Here is a 17,370-nt window from a genome sequence, read left to right on the forward strand (position 1 = left end):
AAGATGAGATGGCTTGGATAGGACTAGATGTCGAAATTGTCGAAGAGGAGAGACGAACCCCAAGACGAACCCCAAAATAGTGTGCTGGAGGAGAGGGAGGAAAGAGGAGGTGCTCAACATCGAAAGTAGAAGGAGAAAAATGAAAAAGTAGTTAAAGGCAAAAGGGAAAATTAGACGTTTTACTGCAGAGAAGGAAAATGCCAAAAAAAATAAAGAAGAAAAATGAGGGCAAAATAGACCATTCACTATTGTGGGAATAGTAATTGGAACTCCTTGCTTTTATAAGTGTTAGGATATACTCCGTGAATAGATTGTATTACAATAATCTAGTTATAAAGTCTATTTTTTCCAACAGGATATCATAACGTGGATCCGGTATCCGATCCGAAAGTTTGGGCCCGAAGTACGAATACCCAAACTTGACGATTCGGTTCATGAACATCAATTTTAGCATTATTGGTTATCGATTACTCAATCCGTTCGGATATCCGACCGACCGTCCCATGCTCACTCGTATCGGCTACTGGTGAGTCGAAACACATTGCCAGGCGCGCCGATGCCTACGAAAGTACTAGGTTATGTGACCTATATCACCTATGTCTCCAGTACCACGTGATTGGACAATAAAAACCAGAACGGGAACGACATGATCAAACACGTCAAACGACACAAGTCCGCGCAATAAGTTCAAATCACCTCCTCCCACGACTGAGAAGTCGCGCCTTTTTCCGATCATAATCGCACTACAACCACCATTCCCCACCACCGTTTCACGATCTGAACAATGCCTGAACCCTAATTTTCTAATTGCGATCATCTCAACGGATTCACCAGTTCAACTGATCTACGCTGTCGGATCTTCGGTAAGTGATTTTTGAACTTCATATCAGTTTTGTCTCTACATACATTTTTCTTCTTTCCAGTGAATTAGGAAATGTTGATTGGATGTTAGATTTCTGCATTGCGATATAGTTTCTCTGGTCAGTTGTAGTTAGCTCAAACATGAGACGATAGATCTGAATTCAATATTTCTTGATTTTGTCGAATTTCGATTGAGATATGATCGGAAAATTGATGATTGTTACTCCACACCTTAATTGCGGTTATATTATCCAGTTTGGGAGAATCAAAGTCGTGGGTTTGAAAATGTCGGACTCGAAGCAGCTGCATTCAGCATTTAATCGACTTATAATTTGTGTGAACTTGAAAAAAATTGGGTGTTTTGGAATACATCTTGGCAAACATTTTGTTCCGGTTAAATCCTAATCTTCCCCTATCCATATTTAGGGGGACATATAAAGTAATAATGGATGATGCGTTTAGAATCTTCACGAATTTAGGTAATCTGTTAATCAACAAGTTCTTGAAGCCTTTGCATTTATGAGAAATCAATTCAAAAGATGTTGAATCTTTCTCCATTCTACCTGCATTGTTAGAAATGCAAATAATTAAGCTCACTGACTTAAGAGTTTGTAAACCAGTGTTTGCGATATCCTTCCATGAGAAACACTATTTATGGATGTCGTTAACCCCGATTAAAGAAAATTAAATGTCAATTGTAGATTATTACCATTTTAGGAATTAATGGTTGTGGAATGGGATGAGAAAGCAAGCATTGGCAAGCATTTGATCTGGGATATTTGTTTATAACCTGTACCAGGCACATGAAGAGTATCCTTCCAACCCTTCCTAGAAGGTGGGGGAGTGATTACACTGATGCAATTCTGGTATAGCCAGTTTGCTCCTGTTGATTTTATTGTTTGGAGATCTTTGCATTCAATTATTCACTGCTTTTGGTAAGTAATAAACTCCTTTATTTGCCAAAAAAAACATTGCCATTTGGCAAGCATTAGTACCACAACAGTGTAATTGGCATTGGATTTCAAACTGCATGCTGCAAGGGACTTGTATGATCATTTGATGTCGTCCATATTGTTTTTTGGGGCAACCTTGGATTTTTCCTTTCTAAGTGAAAAGCATGCTGCTTCTCTTCCTGCAATAAAATTGGTAATTAGCTAGTCACCTCTTTCTGGATGGGATATCTTTCAGATTTTCACTCATTTAACGTTGTCGGATTTGAATTATTGTTATAATTTTGACATCAGTGTTTGCACCTGGGCTCTTTGACTATAGAGATCATTTTCCCATATGAAGTGGAGCTTAAGTGCTGACATGGACTGCATGCTTTTGCGTAGGAAACATGGAAACTACAGATCCTTCGCCGCCACCATTGGAGAAAAGTTCAGATGTTCAATCTTCTGCTCTTACCGGCACTGGTGGACAAGGCAATCCTGCAAATTCCTCCCCATCTACCTCTAGTATAAATTCTTTGGCCAAAAGCCTGAATATATCACAGGCTTCAGGGGAGGTTGTGGGAGAATCACAAACTGGTGGTGCAAGATCAACATTTGCACGTTTAACAAGTGGGCTTGGATTGCGTTTACCGGCATCAAATCCTGTTGCTGACAGAGATGCTCCAAAAGATACAGCCGCTGGCCGAGCTGGTGTTTTTGATTCATTGACAAAAGGGTTTGTTGATTCATCTCGCAGTGCTGTAAAGGCTGTACAGGCCAAAGCACGTCATATGGTCTCGCAAAATAAGCGGAGGTACCAGGTAACCTTTCATCTTATAATATGATGTTCTGGGGTAAGGTATGGATTTTAATGTATGTAATCTGTATTACTGTTTCACTTTTTTGTTATCAACTTTCTTTTTCAGGAAGGAGGATTTGATCTGGATTTGACGTACATCACGGAGAATATTATAGCTATGGGATTCCCTGCTGGTGACATCAGTTCTGGACTTTTTGGATATGTCGAGGTAGAGTATTCGACCAGTTGACATTATTATCACGACTATTGTTATTGTTGTTTAATACAACTCTATTAGGGGTTTGATGCAGGGGCTCTACAGAAACCATATGGATGAGGTGATTAGGTTTTTTGAGACTCACCATCAGGTATATGCTGCCATTTTAATTGAAATTTTGGTTTTAGCGCCATACAATTTCTCTTGCAAAGAGAAAGTTCCCCAATTGGTGTTTAAATTTGAATTTTTTTCTTTATCTGATTAAAGAATTTTTCCACATCGAAAGGAGGGGGTAGCGGGTAGCTTAGTATAACTGGAGCACATTGTACATAAATACATGGGGTGGATCCTCCTGTATATTTTTGGCTGGCTGATGTGGTATTAACAGGCCTAAATCTACATCAGTCTTGCTCTTTGTTACTTTTTCTTTTCCGTTGAAACATTTTCAAGTAACCGCGTATGTGATTTACGCAGGGCAAATACAAAGTCTATAATCTTTGTTCAGAGAGGCTATATGATGCATCACTTTTCGAGGGGAAGGTTTGGAATTTCTTCTTCCACCAGTGTGTGAATTGCATACTTTTTGCATGAGTTTTGGATCTTGATTATGTAGATAATAATTCGTATATTGAACTCTCACTACACACATAGAATTGCGTTTTTAGCCTATTGGAATGACATTTAATAACTTGATATCCTATGTAACTTTTTTGTGTGTGTGATATGTCCTATCTACAAGCCCCTTGAGTTTATCTGTAGATTTATGTCTTTAAAAGTCATGCTCTTTGGTTTTTGGCCTTTCTCCACTACTCATACATAAATCATCCATCCTTTTAAGCACCGAGTTATCTTTTGATCAATAAAATGTATGATCTCTGCAAGGGTCCACTATTAACAAATAGTGCTTTTCCCTAAATAGATCGACAACTTTTGTTAATCCCTGAGGTTAGCTTTTAGTATCTCCTCACTCTAGTATTCTACTGCTCATTAAAGGACACAGTTTAAGAAACATATGTCAGATAACATTACTAATATTCAATTTGGTGGATTTTGTCTCTGTTATGTTTTGGTGTTAACAAGTGACAACTAATAGTCTGTTATATGGAGTTTGACAGTTTTAAAACGGATGTGGTTCACATCAGCTGTTCCCCTTCCTGTTCCACAGGCTGCATCGTTCCCATTTGAAGACCATAACTGTCCGCCTATTCACCTCATCTCCTTGTTTTGTCAAAGTGCCTATACATGGTTGAAGGCGGATGTTGATAACGTAGTTGTAGTTCACTGTAAAGCTGGTTTGGGGAGAACAGGACTAATGATTTCTAGTCTACTTCTGTATCTAAAGGTACGAGATAGTAGTGCTGTTTCTAGCAGACAATGTACGAATCCTGGTTCTGAATTGTATATTCTGTCTTTACAGTTTTGCCCAACAGCAGATGAATCTATTGACTTGTTCAATCGGAAAAGATGTGTAGATGGAAAGGGTCTTGTACTTCCAAGTCAGATTGTAAGTTAACTTCTTCTATAATTTTTTCATGATTTCTGGCAGGCTATCCATGAATCTTTCAAGACTAGCTCTTTTACATTCCTTATAGAGATACGTCAAATATTTCGAGCGCATCTTGAAGGACTATAATGGTGATAATCCTACTGGACGCAAGTATGTTTCCTGAAATTTATGTATGCTACATCTTATAATTTTTTGTACAGGTATTTTATCCATTATGAGCTAATATATGCTGGTGTAGGTATATGCTCAGAGGATTTCGACTTCACAAGTGCCCTTATTGGATTAGGCCATCAATTACCATCTCCGACCACAACGGTAATTCTGAAGCTCTACCAATTTATTCATCTCTAGAAATTATGCTATAAAAAGAGTTGATAATTTTGAAGTATCAACTGAGCTGGGAACTTTTACTTGTCAGCAAAAGATTTTGTGTATGACTTGTTTTATTCATAAGCATCTTATAACAAAGGGCCTCAGTTACAAAAGATGTTTTCTTTCTCTGTCAGCTTTTCTTTTTGTGATTTTCTTAAACAAGCTTTATATAAGAGTAAGACATCTCTGTTGATAACGGCAAGGGAAGCAGATTTGAGAAAGTAAAACATCTTGTTAGACTTTCTGGGATTGAAATCCTTCAAACAGCTGGTAGAGAGGAGGGAATCATTAACACATTCTTTGTTGACAGATAAATGTGGGTTGACTTATGTGATAAACCTCCCTAATGTAATATAGTATATTTCATTTTTGAGAGGAAAGTTAAATAGATACTTTCTTCTCACCTGGCCAAATAGATCACAAAAGAAACTTGCCTCAAATTTTTTTTCCTTTAGCTTTCGGTTGACAAAACCCTTATTTTCCTTATAGATCAATGTGATAACCCACTATTTTTGTGAAATTCTGTAATTAAATTGGTGTATAGTATTAATGGGGGTTATATAAGTATACGAAGTATTTAATTATCATTATAATAATTCCAATCAACTCAGATTCAGAGAATAATATAATAATTCCCAATAACTATATGAACACTTAGGGGCCGCTTGATTCACACTGGGTAAATGGAATGAATCAAGAAAGGATTAGTGTGGGAAACGAAAGTGATACCCTTTGTTATAATGTGTTTTTTTGGTTTTAATCAACCTCCTTTTCTCTTTCCATCATTGCTCCACCACATTTTCTCACTCTCATGGTGTAGCCACCACCGTTCCTTCCCGTTGCCATCGCCGCTTATCACGTTGTCCTCCTTGCCGCTACCGCCCCTTCTTTGTCGTCGCCGCTTCCTTGCCTCTTCCTTCTCTAATTGTTTTACCACCCACCATAAGTGTTTAAATTTTAGGTTTTAATGGTGAAATTCAAACATGAAAACTTCAGATATGGAGTTTTCATGGTCGAATTTGGTCACCTAAAACCATAATTGATGATAAGGAAAGGTACTTTTCAAATTTTACTCTTGATATTTTTTTCAAATTTTAAGGCTATGGGTTTCTAAATGGTTGTTGTTGGTTTTTGAGTAGGTGGGGGGTGGGTTTTCAGGTGGTGGGATTATTTCTGGAGTAGAGGATTAGAGGGGTTTGTTTGTGGGCCGGGGTGGTTTTTTGAGGTTAGAGGGGATTTCGGGCGGCGGGAAGGGTTTTGGGCGGTTGGGAGGGGTTTCGGCCGGTTGCAAAGGTGATTTCAGGTGGGTGGGAAGGATTTCTGGTGGTAGGGAGGGTGGTTTCGGGTGGCAGATTGCTGGAATGGACAATGGGTGGTGGTTTAGGGCCCGGTAGGTGGTTGGGTGGTGTTGGTGGCTGCAATCGTGGTAGGTCGGCAGTGGTGGGGTGGTTCTGGCGGCTTGTGTGTTTTAAGTTGGTGGTCGAGGACTCAAGGTTGTTGGATAAAGAGGAGTTTGGGGGTAAGAGTGATTCCCTAGGGGAGGATAGGGAATCATGGTAGAGGAAAGTGGGAGAATTGTTGGGGTAAACGGAATAATTAAAATGGTCTAACAAACATCATAATAGGGAATGAAAGGTAGTTAATTATCTTTCGCTTTGCTGATAACCCCAAAACAAATGCCCCCTTAAACCACAATGTGAAATGTTAGAGTAAATACTCCCTCTGTTCTACAAAATTCTTCCCTCTTTTGCAGTTTGCTTTATTCCTATTTTGGTGATTGAAATTATCCATTTATCCTTAGTTGCTCACCTTATGAAACCTAGTTTCCTCACTTTGTTTCCTAGTATACACACTCTGCTATGCAATGGGACTCAATGACCCCTCTTTGCCTTAGTATGTGGAGCTATCGTAAGAGGGAAGCACTTTGTGGAAACGAGGGAGTACACTCCTATTCAATTTTGAAATGATACATCTTTTAACAGAAATTGGAGGTGGTCTTATGGAATAAGTAGTAAGCACCTTAAGAAAACCTTACAAATCGAGGGGTAGTCTTCCTAAGAAGTCACCAACGATCCATATTAGTCACTTAGATTTTAGTCTTGACCATAAGTAATACTTCCTCTGTTCTTGAAAGTTCTTCCCTTTTTAACTGGTGTCTCTTTTTGTTCTTTTCATTTGAAATCTATTCTATTATGGCAAATAATTTTCCCAAAACTATCCTCGTCCTAAAATTTTAGTTCCAATTGTATCCCACCTTTATTGCCCTATCCTTACCCCACTTGCATTTTTTTAATCATTTTTGCACACTTGCATTCTTATATTAATACTTTCTATCCCTTAAATTAATGCAAGAGTACCATATTTTGTTTTTTTAATACTTCCTCTCTCCTCAATTAATGAAAAGTACATCTTTATTTTTATTTTTAATTATTTTCTTTTTCATCCAACCATCACAAGATACTAAGTTTCTTAATTCCACCCTGATTCCAACTGGGAAGAACAATAAGGAATGGTGGGAGTACTTGGTAAGCTTTACCAATTGAGTATTCCAACAAGCTATAACGTAGGAAACAACAAATAATGGACACTAGAAGATTTAACGTGTTGGATTCTTTAACCGGGAGAAAATCATACAACGCACTAAGAATTTCAAACGATGTGCATGGTGGTGATACTGGTGAATACCAGACTCTAAATCAAACCTAATCACCCAAGGAACCTAGATCTCTGTTTTCACCACAAGAATCTTATGTGGTGTTTAATAAAGAGCAATGTCTGCCAGTTGGGGGACTATTCTTCATGTCCAATTTTCAAGTGCACTTCAGTTCAAGGATACATACTTGCCTGATCACATGGTCTTTGTTGTGAGTAATAGCCTTTAAGTTCTTGAATGATGTAAGATCACCAATATGGGCTCTAACTCAATGAGTCAGTATTTGGAAATCAAAATACTTATTGATGAAGCTGCATATCCACTGCCTCTTTCTTTATGTAATGCCCTGTTTGAAGGATACCTGATGTTTGAACGTCTATTACCAAATCTACAGGGATTCTTTTCACCACAAAAAAACATTCAAAGACCAAGGATCTGCTGGTAACTTTTTATTTGGATCTTTTTACTGATGTTTCAGCTTATTTTCTAATACTGCTATCTACTAAATTGGAGAAATTTCTGCAAACACTTACCTAGTTGAATGTGACTCTGCAGCCCGAAGATTTTTGGATGAACTCTTCTAGGAAGGGGATAGTGGTGTTTGCTTTACCAGGAGAGCCGGGTCTGACAGAGTTGGCAGGTGACTTTAAAATTCACTTTCAAGATCGGCATGGAGATTTCTACTGGTTTGTACATGCCTTTTTGCTTTCCCTTTTATCATTTCAGAATTGCTACGATACTGAAGTTGATGTGCGTCTGTCTTCAACATCTCATTAAGCTGTTTATGGTTTAGCAAATAGCTAGTAGAGTCTTCAATTATATGGATAGTGCAGTGAAGGTTTGGTCAACAGGCGCATCACTTGTCTACTTCTATGCCTTTCTAGATTCTTTATGTTTAAATGTTTATGTAGTCCAACAACAATAATATGATTTATAGGCTGGTAAAAAAATATAAAATTTATTTGAAGCACTGCTCAAATGCCAGTTACTCTTGCTCTTAAAGATCAGTAGATAACTAGATATATAAAATTAAGTGTATATTCATTATTAATGCAAAAAGCATTAGAAAAATAACAACATAACAAATTTAGCGTCTATAAATAGTTAAGAAAATAAGAAAAATACTACGTCAATGATAGGACAAAGAAATATGCATGCGCTAGTATTCAAATGTTGAGTTAGTTACATAAATGAAAAAACAAACAGTTATTCCAAGCCTTTTGATTGAGTTAAAAAGATAAATATGCTTCACAACTATAGCCATACACAGAGTACTATACGTATCTCTACTATTTTAGATCATATATCCATATTTTTTTGTCAAAATTTTAAAATGTTGCGTAGAACTTTAAGTTTGTCACTTCCAAAAAAAGTTTGTAGTTTTGGCAATAATTAGTTCATGACATTTCATCACTAATAAATAGGTACTTTTCAAAAAGGAAAACGGTGCAATTAAAAAAACGGAGGAAGTACTTCATACAGTCTAACTTACCCGTAAATAAAGAAAAGTGTCTCTAGTAAGATCTCACTTACCATCAATAAATATGACATACTTAAGATCTTCTAGTTTTAACATAAGACATGATTAAGTTTATCTGTTCTTCTAATTTTAGATTTCGTGTGGAAATCATAGGGTGGTCTTACTAGAGACACTTATCTTTAAATAAAAAAAAATACTTTGTATAATTTTTAAATGATAATTAGTGTAATGAATGAATATTTGCAGGCCATTGATGTTTGATTAATTTAAATTTTGCTGTAAAAACCTTTTGATGCTCATCTTCACAATAAGCTTTTTAAAAAAACAAACTTCAATGCTCCTTTTAATTTGTGTGTGTGTCTCTATAGACTATAGGGGTAAGGGACTTTAATAACACCACTGTTGTGTATTTTCCTTGAAAGAGATAATTTATTGACATTTTTTTTTTTACGTAAAACTACTATAGCCAATTGGTAATTTGAATACTAACTCAGCAAGTTTGTCCTTTCAGTTGGTTTAATACAACAATGGTGGAGAACAAAATAATCATAAATAGCGATGATCTTGATGGTTTTGACAAGGTAACACTTATCTGCCAGTAGTTCTGGAACTAAAACATTAACAGTTACTCTTTCCGTCCCTTTTTGTTTGCCCCATTTTCCTTTTTTGGATGTCCCTTTGAGATAGCTCCATACCCTTAAATGGTATGTTTTCCCATTTGCTCTTTACTACCCCATGTGCATTATTTACACCCAATTCTTAATAAAGTGAACTTTCTTCCATGGAGCAATCAAAAAAGGATGGAGGGGACCAGTTTATGTCCAATTGTTGTGGATTTCTGGGAGTGAAGTCGTGTATTTAGCTTGATACTTCAGTACTTACCTAACTCCTGACGTTTGTTTACAGAGAAAGCTTCCTTCACCTACATTCCAGGTGGAGATAGTGATGATTGATTACGATGGCACACTTCCAAAAAAGCCGAACACTGATCAGGTAAAAACAAGGCTTGATCCGAGCTCAGAACACTCTTCATCCAGCAACAACAATGGTGGTGTTGTCATACAAAATACAGAGAAATCATCTGAAAAAGAAGACAAAGATGATGTATTCTCTGACAGTGATGGAGAAGAAGGTGGATCAACCAGAACTAACCAGGTTCAAGCTTCTGCAGCTGAAACTGTTTCCAATAATCAAGTTTCTGTCAACAATACAGAACCAGCTCAAAATAGAAGCAGTAACTCTGATGATGGAGTTGGAAAATCTGCATCAACTGTTGAAGCACCAAAGTCAGGTTCATCTATCACTAATGATTTCAAGGCCATTGCAGCTGATGCTTCTGTTTTCAGTTTTGGGGATGAAGACTCTGAAAGTGAATAAAAACAGAAAGAATTGCATTTTATTTTTCACCTTGCATAATCTTGAGTAATTGCTTCAGTCGAAAATTTTATTGTAAAGGCATCAATTTCATTGCCCGACATAATGTACCAACATTTATGTGATTTTGATTGGTAAATCTTGTATCTACTTTATTAGCTATAATATAAGTTAATTGTTTGAAAACAGTTATTTTACAAGTTTGTCTCCTTTTTACAGCCACCCGAGCCAATTAGCAGACCAATTTGGCCACTACTGTCATAGTACAGCTCTACTAAAGTACTACCTCCGTTCAGTTCTTTACACTAACTATTTGCACGTACTTCACTGCAATATTTAACCACAATTATATCCAATTCCGAATGTAGAAAAGTTATAAAAACTTAATGTTATGAAAATACATACTGATACCATTCTAAGTTTCTAACAAAATCTTACATGACATAACGTGTTGAAATACAGAGTACTCCGTATATAATAGTGAGAATTTATGGTCAAAGCTTTCATACTTTTGGCACATATTTCAAGGCGTAAATAACTTTCAGAAATGGTAGTAAGTAATACGGACATGGACTAAATATCAATCTCAGGTAATTTCACCTTCATATATTGTTCCAAAAAAAAATAGTCATAAATCACACAAGATATTGCATAATAAAAGGAAAAACAAAATTCCTAGGATGCATGACATGAATGGCCGGAGAGTCCACATTGTCAACTCCTGTGCAAAAATGTCAGCGATCGAGATTAAAGCCCGTGTTTCCTTGTCAGAGCGGCTATAATCTTGTGCAGGCTAGAAATTTCTTGATCCCTTTGGCTAAGCAAATCCTTCAATCTGTCAATCTCCTTCACGTGATCATCATCGACACAGAGATTCTGATCTGGAGATTCAGATATTTGCGCGGTTTTTAACCTTTTTGATTCATCTACAGGTGCGTCTGTTGGACATGGTCGTTTCGCAGAACTTTTGACAACAGGATTATCAGGTGTCATTTTCCGAACACATACTATTGCTGTCGAGCCATCTTTAAACTGAACGGAGACGGGTTTCTGAGACCGCCCAGAAGAGTCCTGAAAGAGAGGGTTATGCAGACAGTTTAGCTCACATTTTAACCCCACAGTCCTGCAATTCAGGCATAATCCTTGCTAGACCTGATCAAATTGCGAGCCGGGCCACACCTTAAAAATTCTGCCCACTAGGTTGGGCCGGGCCAAACTTTTCTGCCCAGACCCACCCAAGAGAATTATAAATTCAGGTTGGGGCCCGAAAACGGGCCTAAAAATTCTGCCCAAAACCTGCTATTTTTTGGGTTGGGTCGGGCTCATGATGATCGGGTCTACTACTAATTCCTTGCAGGAAAAAAGCAAAACAAGTAAAAAGGGGTGGAATAAGACCTTTTCTTCGATTCCTTCCAGATTATTATACGTATTTAGTGCCTCCCGTGGACTTTTGAAAGTAGCAATAGCAGAATACTTGTCACCTCGAACTTTCTTACGAGCCTGCCAAGAGGTTCCGTTACACAAGGCAAACTTTTAGGTTAGGAACAAGAAGTTGCATGATCAGTTGCCTATACTGAGATTGGGCACAAAGATAACATAACAGAAAATTAGTAGCAGTCTCTCCACCCATAATGTGTTATGTGATTCACAAATAAACTCCATCTCTAATAGGCCCTTGCGGAGTTAAGACGTATTTTTCAAAACTTACTCCTAAATATTTTGTATGCAAAATTTAAAAACTAAAGGAAAGCATGTTTCACCGCAAAGATTTAACTTACTTACCCAGAAAAAGGAAAAAAAAGAAAGAAGGAAAAGATAATACTGCACACGAACCTGAATTTCAATGGTGAAGTCTCCGGGGATGACCTGACATAGTTCTTCACTTGGATGATCTTTTGGTATTCTGTGTATAAGAAGCTTTGCTGTTTCACTGTCCGGCACCTACAATGTCGGTATTTAGTTTGCGAAGACGAAATATATATACTTCCATAACCTAAACATTTCCAGGACTTACTTCATCTTGAGCTACAGGAATAGCTTCATCGGATCCAGGTTTCATCTTCGCTAGCACTAGTTTCATAGCAGCACATGCATCATCAACACAATTATGTGGAGAATCCTTCTTGCGAAGTTCATAACCCAGCACAAACTGCCAAGAACAAGTTTTGAACAGAGAAATCTTCTAAATTTAGACAATTGAACAATTACAGAAACTGCAGACATTGACAAAGGAAATTTTAGAGATCAGATAATACCTTACACAAATTATTTAAGGAAGGTCTTCTATTCGTAGATTCGTCTCCAAGCTTGAAGACAAAAGAAGTGTCAATGACTCTTGGATGATCTACCTTCAGTGCTGCAGAAAGAATTTTGACAGTTGAATAAATTATTCAGCACGTGACACCTGAACATATGTACAACAACTCGAAAGAATTGTAAGTAGCTTACTACATAATGCACTGACCTTTTAGGTCATTACTGAGACTATGCCCAACTAAAATAGCACCTTGGGATAACAGCTTCTTCAACTTTTTCTTTTAACATACCAAATAGAAAAACTTGGGTCAGTACTAGGAGTTTCATAGTATGACAAATTGACATGCCACACTCGATCACAGTAACGATTTGGGGACACACAAAAAAAAGGAAGATATTTCTAACCTGTATATCTGCAAGGGAACAAGTGATTCCATCCAAATCTTTAGCAGAAACACCAGTTATTTGTGTCCTATAATCTGCTACTGCTTTATTAGGATTAACAAACTCATGGAGTTTAACCTGATACATCGACAGATAGATAAACACGAGGTGATAAGCCAAATACTATAGCAATATAGCATGGAGACTTCCTAAACATATAGAAATTCTCATATAACATTGAAAAACCCAACCAATAAAGTAGGTACCTCTAAATCCTGATCTACTACACATATTTTAACCAAGGCTTCAGTTCCATCCTCACAGAGAACCATCTCACAATCAACAGCCAGCAATGTATCTGATGTTGCCACCTTGGACTTCTTACCAAGTTTAGAAACAATCCAGTCCTGTTAACCACAAATTTAATTGTCAATAATTTTCATCTCTTTCACGGAATCATCACTGTTACGTATGACCGCAAAACAAGGAGATATTAAAGGAGATTTCAAAAATAGACCTGCTCATATGACGGAAATGAATACTCAATTGGATACTGTGGATGATCAAGGGTCAAACGAACCAACTTCTGCACTGCCACGACAATAGAACACGAGAATTATAATGTTGAAACTAGAAACACAGTGATGCTATATATACATTAGTGAATGAAATAAACGCCACAATTGAAGCTGCCCCAAAAATTTACTTTGTATAGCAAAACTACAATTAATGGATCTTAGGCTACAGGAAGTTGGTGAAAGGTGAGAACCAGTGCTGTATACCAAATGTACAGTAAACTACAGAATAGGTATCATAATACTCTAAAAAATAATGTGCATAACTACAAATTTAAAGCTATTTACATCATAGGCACATCACGTTAGGTACATTCCATAGTCTCCAATTCATTCAAGTTTTCTGTAATTTAAGGTGACATGAATAAGAAGGCAACCGACACAGCATAATCAATATAAGGCCAAAACTGGAAGTGGTGACAATTTCTCACAGCGATTGACCTTTACATATAGTTCAGCAACCCTTAAGGACCACGTTTCATCGCCACACAGCTGTTCTTTCTCTTACCTCTCTACTCACATTTCACAACACCTAACCTTTTCATTGAACATACCAAAAAGATTTATTATTGTCTTGGTCGTTAAGTGCCCAAGCGATTAGTAGATGTCTCAAGGCAATAAGGTGCAGACAATGCCTCGGAAAATCAACATGATATATGAAAGTAATGAAACTAAAGTTTTTAGCAGGGTGATTAAACTTTTAAACCTCCATGCGCAATACTAAAATTGCCAAAAACTAACTGAAACATTATTGTTGATGATGTTACAACTTACAATCAAACTGTCCTAACGTAACATATCCTTGGATCCTGAGTTTGCAACATTTAATTAAACTACAATGGATGCTTAATGGCCAAAGTTGATAGAATGAGACAGCATTACTAACGTGTTAGCTCTCATTTTAATTCATGTCCACCTTAGACCGCCAAAACTTTAGAAAAATGTCAATTTACCTGTACAGGTGATTCAGTGTCTTCCGACTTTGCTACTTGTTTCACCAGGTCACGATTTGAGTGACATGTCAAAACTTTAGCAAAGAACTGTAGAGCAAGAGTTGCACATTGTAAGAATTTATTCAGTAGAAATGACCCAAAACCAAAAAAAAAGGATGAAAATACGATACCTTTAAGTGTTCCTCTTTCTTGAATGTATCCAAAAAAGTGCGTAAAACTTCCGGGGTCCTTCTAGCTGGATCGCTCATGCTCGCACCAAATTTTTTATCATAAACTTTCAGAAAATCCTTCCAGCCTCCTTTATCACCCTCCATTCCATTCTTTTGCGACAACTTAACAATTTGAACCAGAACCTATACAAATCAGTGTAAACAACACAGGCATCAGATCTTTGAAGTTTACTAATCAAGAAAAATAACACCCTTAAAACAAAAATAAAATTAACTTCGTGAAATAACTGAAATGCCAGAGTTTTCGTATTCACTGCATAGATCATCCCTCAAACCCTGAATCAAGTGTAGCCATAAAACATCAAATTTATTAAGATTTTAATCCAATATACTATTATACTTATATACCATATGCTCTAATCTATTGACAGCTAAATCATACTTCTAGTATCTCTAGTCGTGTAAATTTTCAATTTTCCAATAAAATTTCAAAATGATGAATCTACACTTTCAAAAATAGGGGTTTGCATAATCATACAAAGTATTCATCACAAACGTGGAAATTAGTAACAAAAAAACTCCATGTTTGGGAAGGAACAAGAGCAGTTTCAATGCAAATGAACATCAAATGAAAACTCAACAAATGCATAAAAAAAAATCAAAGTATTTTTTATCCTCTTTAAATATAGTTGCATAGCAGAGTGACAGCCCAAACAATCCCTAAAAAATCGTCAAAAACCCAGAACAAGATTATGTTTTTACATGAACTTTAGAACACAAAATACCCATTCCAGTGATATATTCACCACAACAATTGGAAGTTAAAATTAAGAAAAGCAAAAAGATGGAGAAGGAAACTAACATCTTTAGGTGCAATGGCGAGCTCACGGTCCATTACGGCGGAGCTACAAGGAGGCGTAAAGGTGAGTGTGGCGGCAAAAACAATTGAGGTTTTGGGTTCTTCTCTCTCCTCCGACCTTCTGCTTTTCTTTGGTTGTTTAGTGATTACGAAATTAATGGGTTAGGCATATGCAGGTCTGGTCATATAGCCCAATCGCCCCAACGCAATTACTCAGGCGCTCATAGCAAACCATGTGGTCAGCCCTACTTCGTATAAGGGAACCCTAAAGTTCACATTTTGTGTCCCTTTGTAAAATGTCTTTCATACCTTGGTTAATATTAATTTTTTACTCCCTCCGTCCCTTAATACTCGCACAGCTTTTCTTTTCGAGTCGTCCCTTAATACTTGCACCGCTTCTATAAATGGAAATTTTATCAATATTATATTATTTCTCCCACTTATCTACTACCCCACCTACACCCCTATTCTTTACAAAAAAATTATTTAAAAATTCACATCCTCCAACCACCACTCCCCACCTCTTTTACATTTCCCACTAACAATATTAAAAAAATACCCCACTATCAACTAACACCATTAAATTAATAAGTCAATTCAAATGTCTTAAACTCCGCACCGGTCAAACCGATGCGAGTATTAAGGGACGGAGGGAGTAATAATATATCTTATTTTTTCTTTTACTTGTAACCCTTCGTCTTTTTCGTTTTTTTCACACATACTCACGTGGAATTTTGTTAGATTCGCTATATTGTTCGAATATCATTTTTTTTAAAATAAATTTTACTTATCATAAATCAAATATATTAATTGTTCATGGTGTGCATTGTCAGCGTGAAAAGCAAAGTGTTGCAGGTAAAAATAAACGAAGGATATATGAGAGTCTAGAGATGTGCATTGGGCAGGTTATCCACGGACCACGACCCGCCTAGATGAGCTCGGTCAATTGTTCCACGGGGTCTGACCCTATGTTAACTCAGCATCATGGCACAACCCAATTGTGGTACTCCCTCCGTCCCTAAAATATTGCCTCAAGTGCTTTTGTTCACTTTATTAACAATTGGGTATACTCAAAAGCAAATTGGAATATAGATTTGTCTTTTAGTTAGATTAAATAAGGGGCCGTTTGGTTGGGGGTCATCAGCAAATTCATTCCCTTTGTTGTTGTTTGTAACACCATTTCAATCATTCCCTTTACCCTCTCTATTCCCCCCAAACCCTCTACCTTGATTCCCCACACCCCCAGGGTTTTGTATTCCCTTTCCCCAGGTAACCAAGTACACCACATGTTGTCCGACCCAACCAACCAACCCTGTTATACCCCGAAATTTTTAAACTTGATTTATTAAAATTAAAAATATTTATTAACTTAATTTCGTTTTAAATAATCACGAATAATCGAATGTCATTATTATAATCGTTATTACAATTTATTTTTAAACGATAAATTCATAAACGAAAATTTATTTTTATTTTTTTTTTCGTTAACAATAATTTTTATAATGAATTATTTTAAACATTTCTATTTTTAGTAGTTTCCAAAAATAGCAACAAATTTCAGAAATTTTGACTTAATCTTGTGAAGTTACCAAATTACCCTTTAAAAGAGCCAAAATTCTCTTTTCTCTTTTTCTGCATGCTCTACACGTACAAAGCAAGAGGAAATTTTTTCCTTCCTTCCTCTCTTTCCCTCAAATCAGTCCAAGTTCATTCCTTCTCCTTCACTCTAACACATTACAAATTCAATTTCATTTTCAGAACTGGATTTCAATTTCAATCTCAAAAACTAAATTCAATTTCAATTCTCCTCCTCTTTTTGTTCCCTGATTTGGACCAACCACCACCACCACCACTGTCCGCCACCACAACCACCGTTCAACACCACCTCAAGCACCCCAACACCACTCGGCAATCACTCGACCACCACCGTACTCCCCCTGCTCCCTCCTCTGTCGCATCCCTGCTTCCCTCCCTTGCC

The 17,370-nt window shown here is 36.9% G+C and overlaps 2 protein-coding genes across 3 annotated transcripts; one reads left to right on the top strand and one right to left on the bottom strand.

Moving 5' to 3' along the window:
- The first annotated feature begins 617 nt into the window (after positions 1-617).
- LOC110778472 (phosphatidylinositol 3,4,5-trisphosphate 3-phosphatase and protein-tyrosine-phosphatase PTEN2A) lies at positions 618-10,381 on the top strand. 2 transcript variants are annotated; one of them, XM_021983023.2, is made up of 13 exons: positions 618-863; positions 2,196-2,614; positions 2,720-2,821; positions 2,904-2,960; positions 3,284-3,349; positions 3,975-4,151; positions 4,227-4,313; positions 4,402-4,466; positions 4,555-4,631; positions 7,736-7,782; positions 7,897-8,027; positions 9,333-9,402; positions 9,728-10,381. In XM_021983023.2, the coding sequence occupies exons 2-13, from the start codon at positions 2,201-2,203 to the stop codon at positions 10,196-10,198; spliced, it is 1,764 nt and encodes a 587-aa protein (XP_021838715.1). In that variant the 5' UTR covers positions 618-863; positions 2,196-2,200; the 3' UTR covers positions 10,199-10,381. The 2 variants fall into 2 exon arrangements, with proteins under 2 accessions (XP_021838715.1, XP_056696873.1); XM_056840895.1 differs by having other exon boundaries at positions 624-863; positions 2,134-2,614.
- Positions 10,382-10,769: 388 nt separating this feature from the next.
- Positions 10,770-15,668, bottom strand: LOC110778473 (small RNA degrading nuclease 1). The gene is made up of 12 exons (XM_021983024.2): positions 15,396-15,668; positions 14,534-14,716; positions 14,364-14,450; positions 13,353-13,421; positions 13,102-13,242; positions 12,857-12,973; positions 12,660-12,729; positions 12,451-12,551; positions 12,210-12,344; positions 12,029-12,136; positions 11,591-11,695; positions 10,770-11,266 (listed from the first exon to the last, which is right to left on the bottom strand). The coding sequence occupies exons 1-12, from the start codon at positions 15,426-15,428 to the stop codon at positions 10,943-10,945; spliced, it is 1,473 nt and encodes a 490-aa protein (XP_021838716.1). The 5' UTR covers positions 15,429-15,668; the 3' UTR covers positions 10,770-10,942.
- Between the last annotated feature and the right edge of the window lie 1,702 nt (positions 15,669-17,370).

This window comes from Spinacia oleracea, chromosome 3 (genome assembly GCF_020520425.1).
Source record: "Spinacia oleracea cultivar Varoflay chromosome 3, BTI_SOV_V1, whole genome shotgun sequence".
In the NCBI taxonomy this organism is placed as follows: domain Eukaryota; kingdom Viridiplantae; phylum Streptophyta; class Magnoliopsida; order Caryophyllales; family Amaranthaceae; genus Spinacia; species Spinacia oleracea.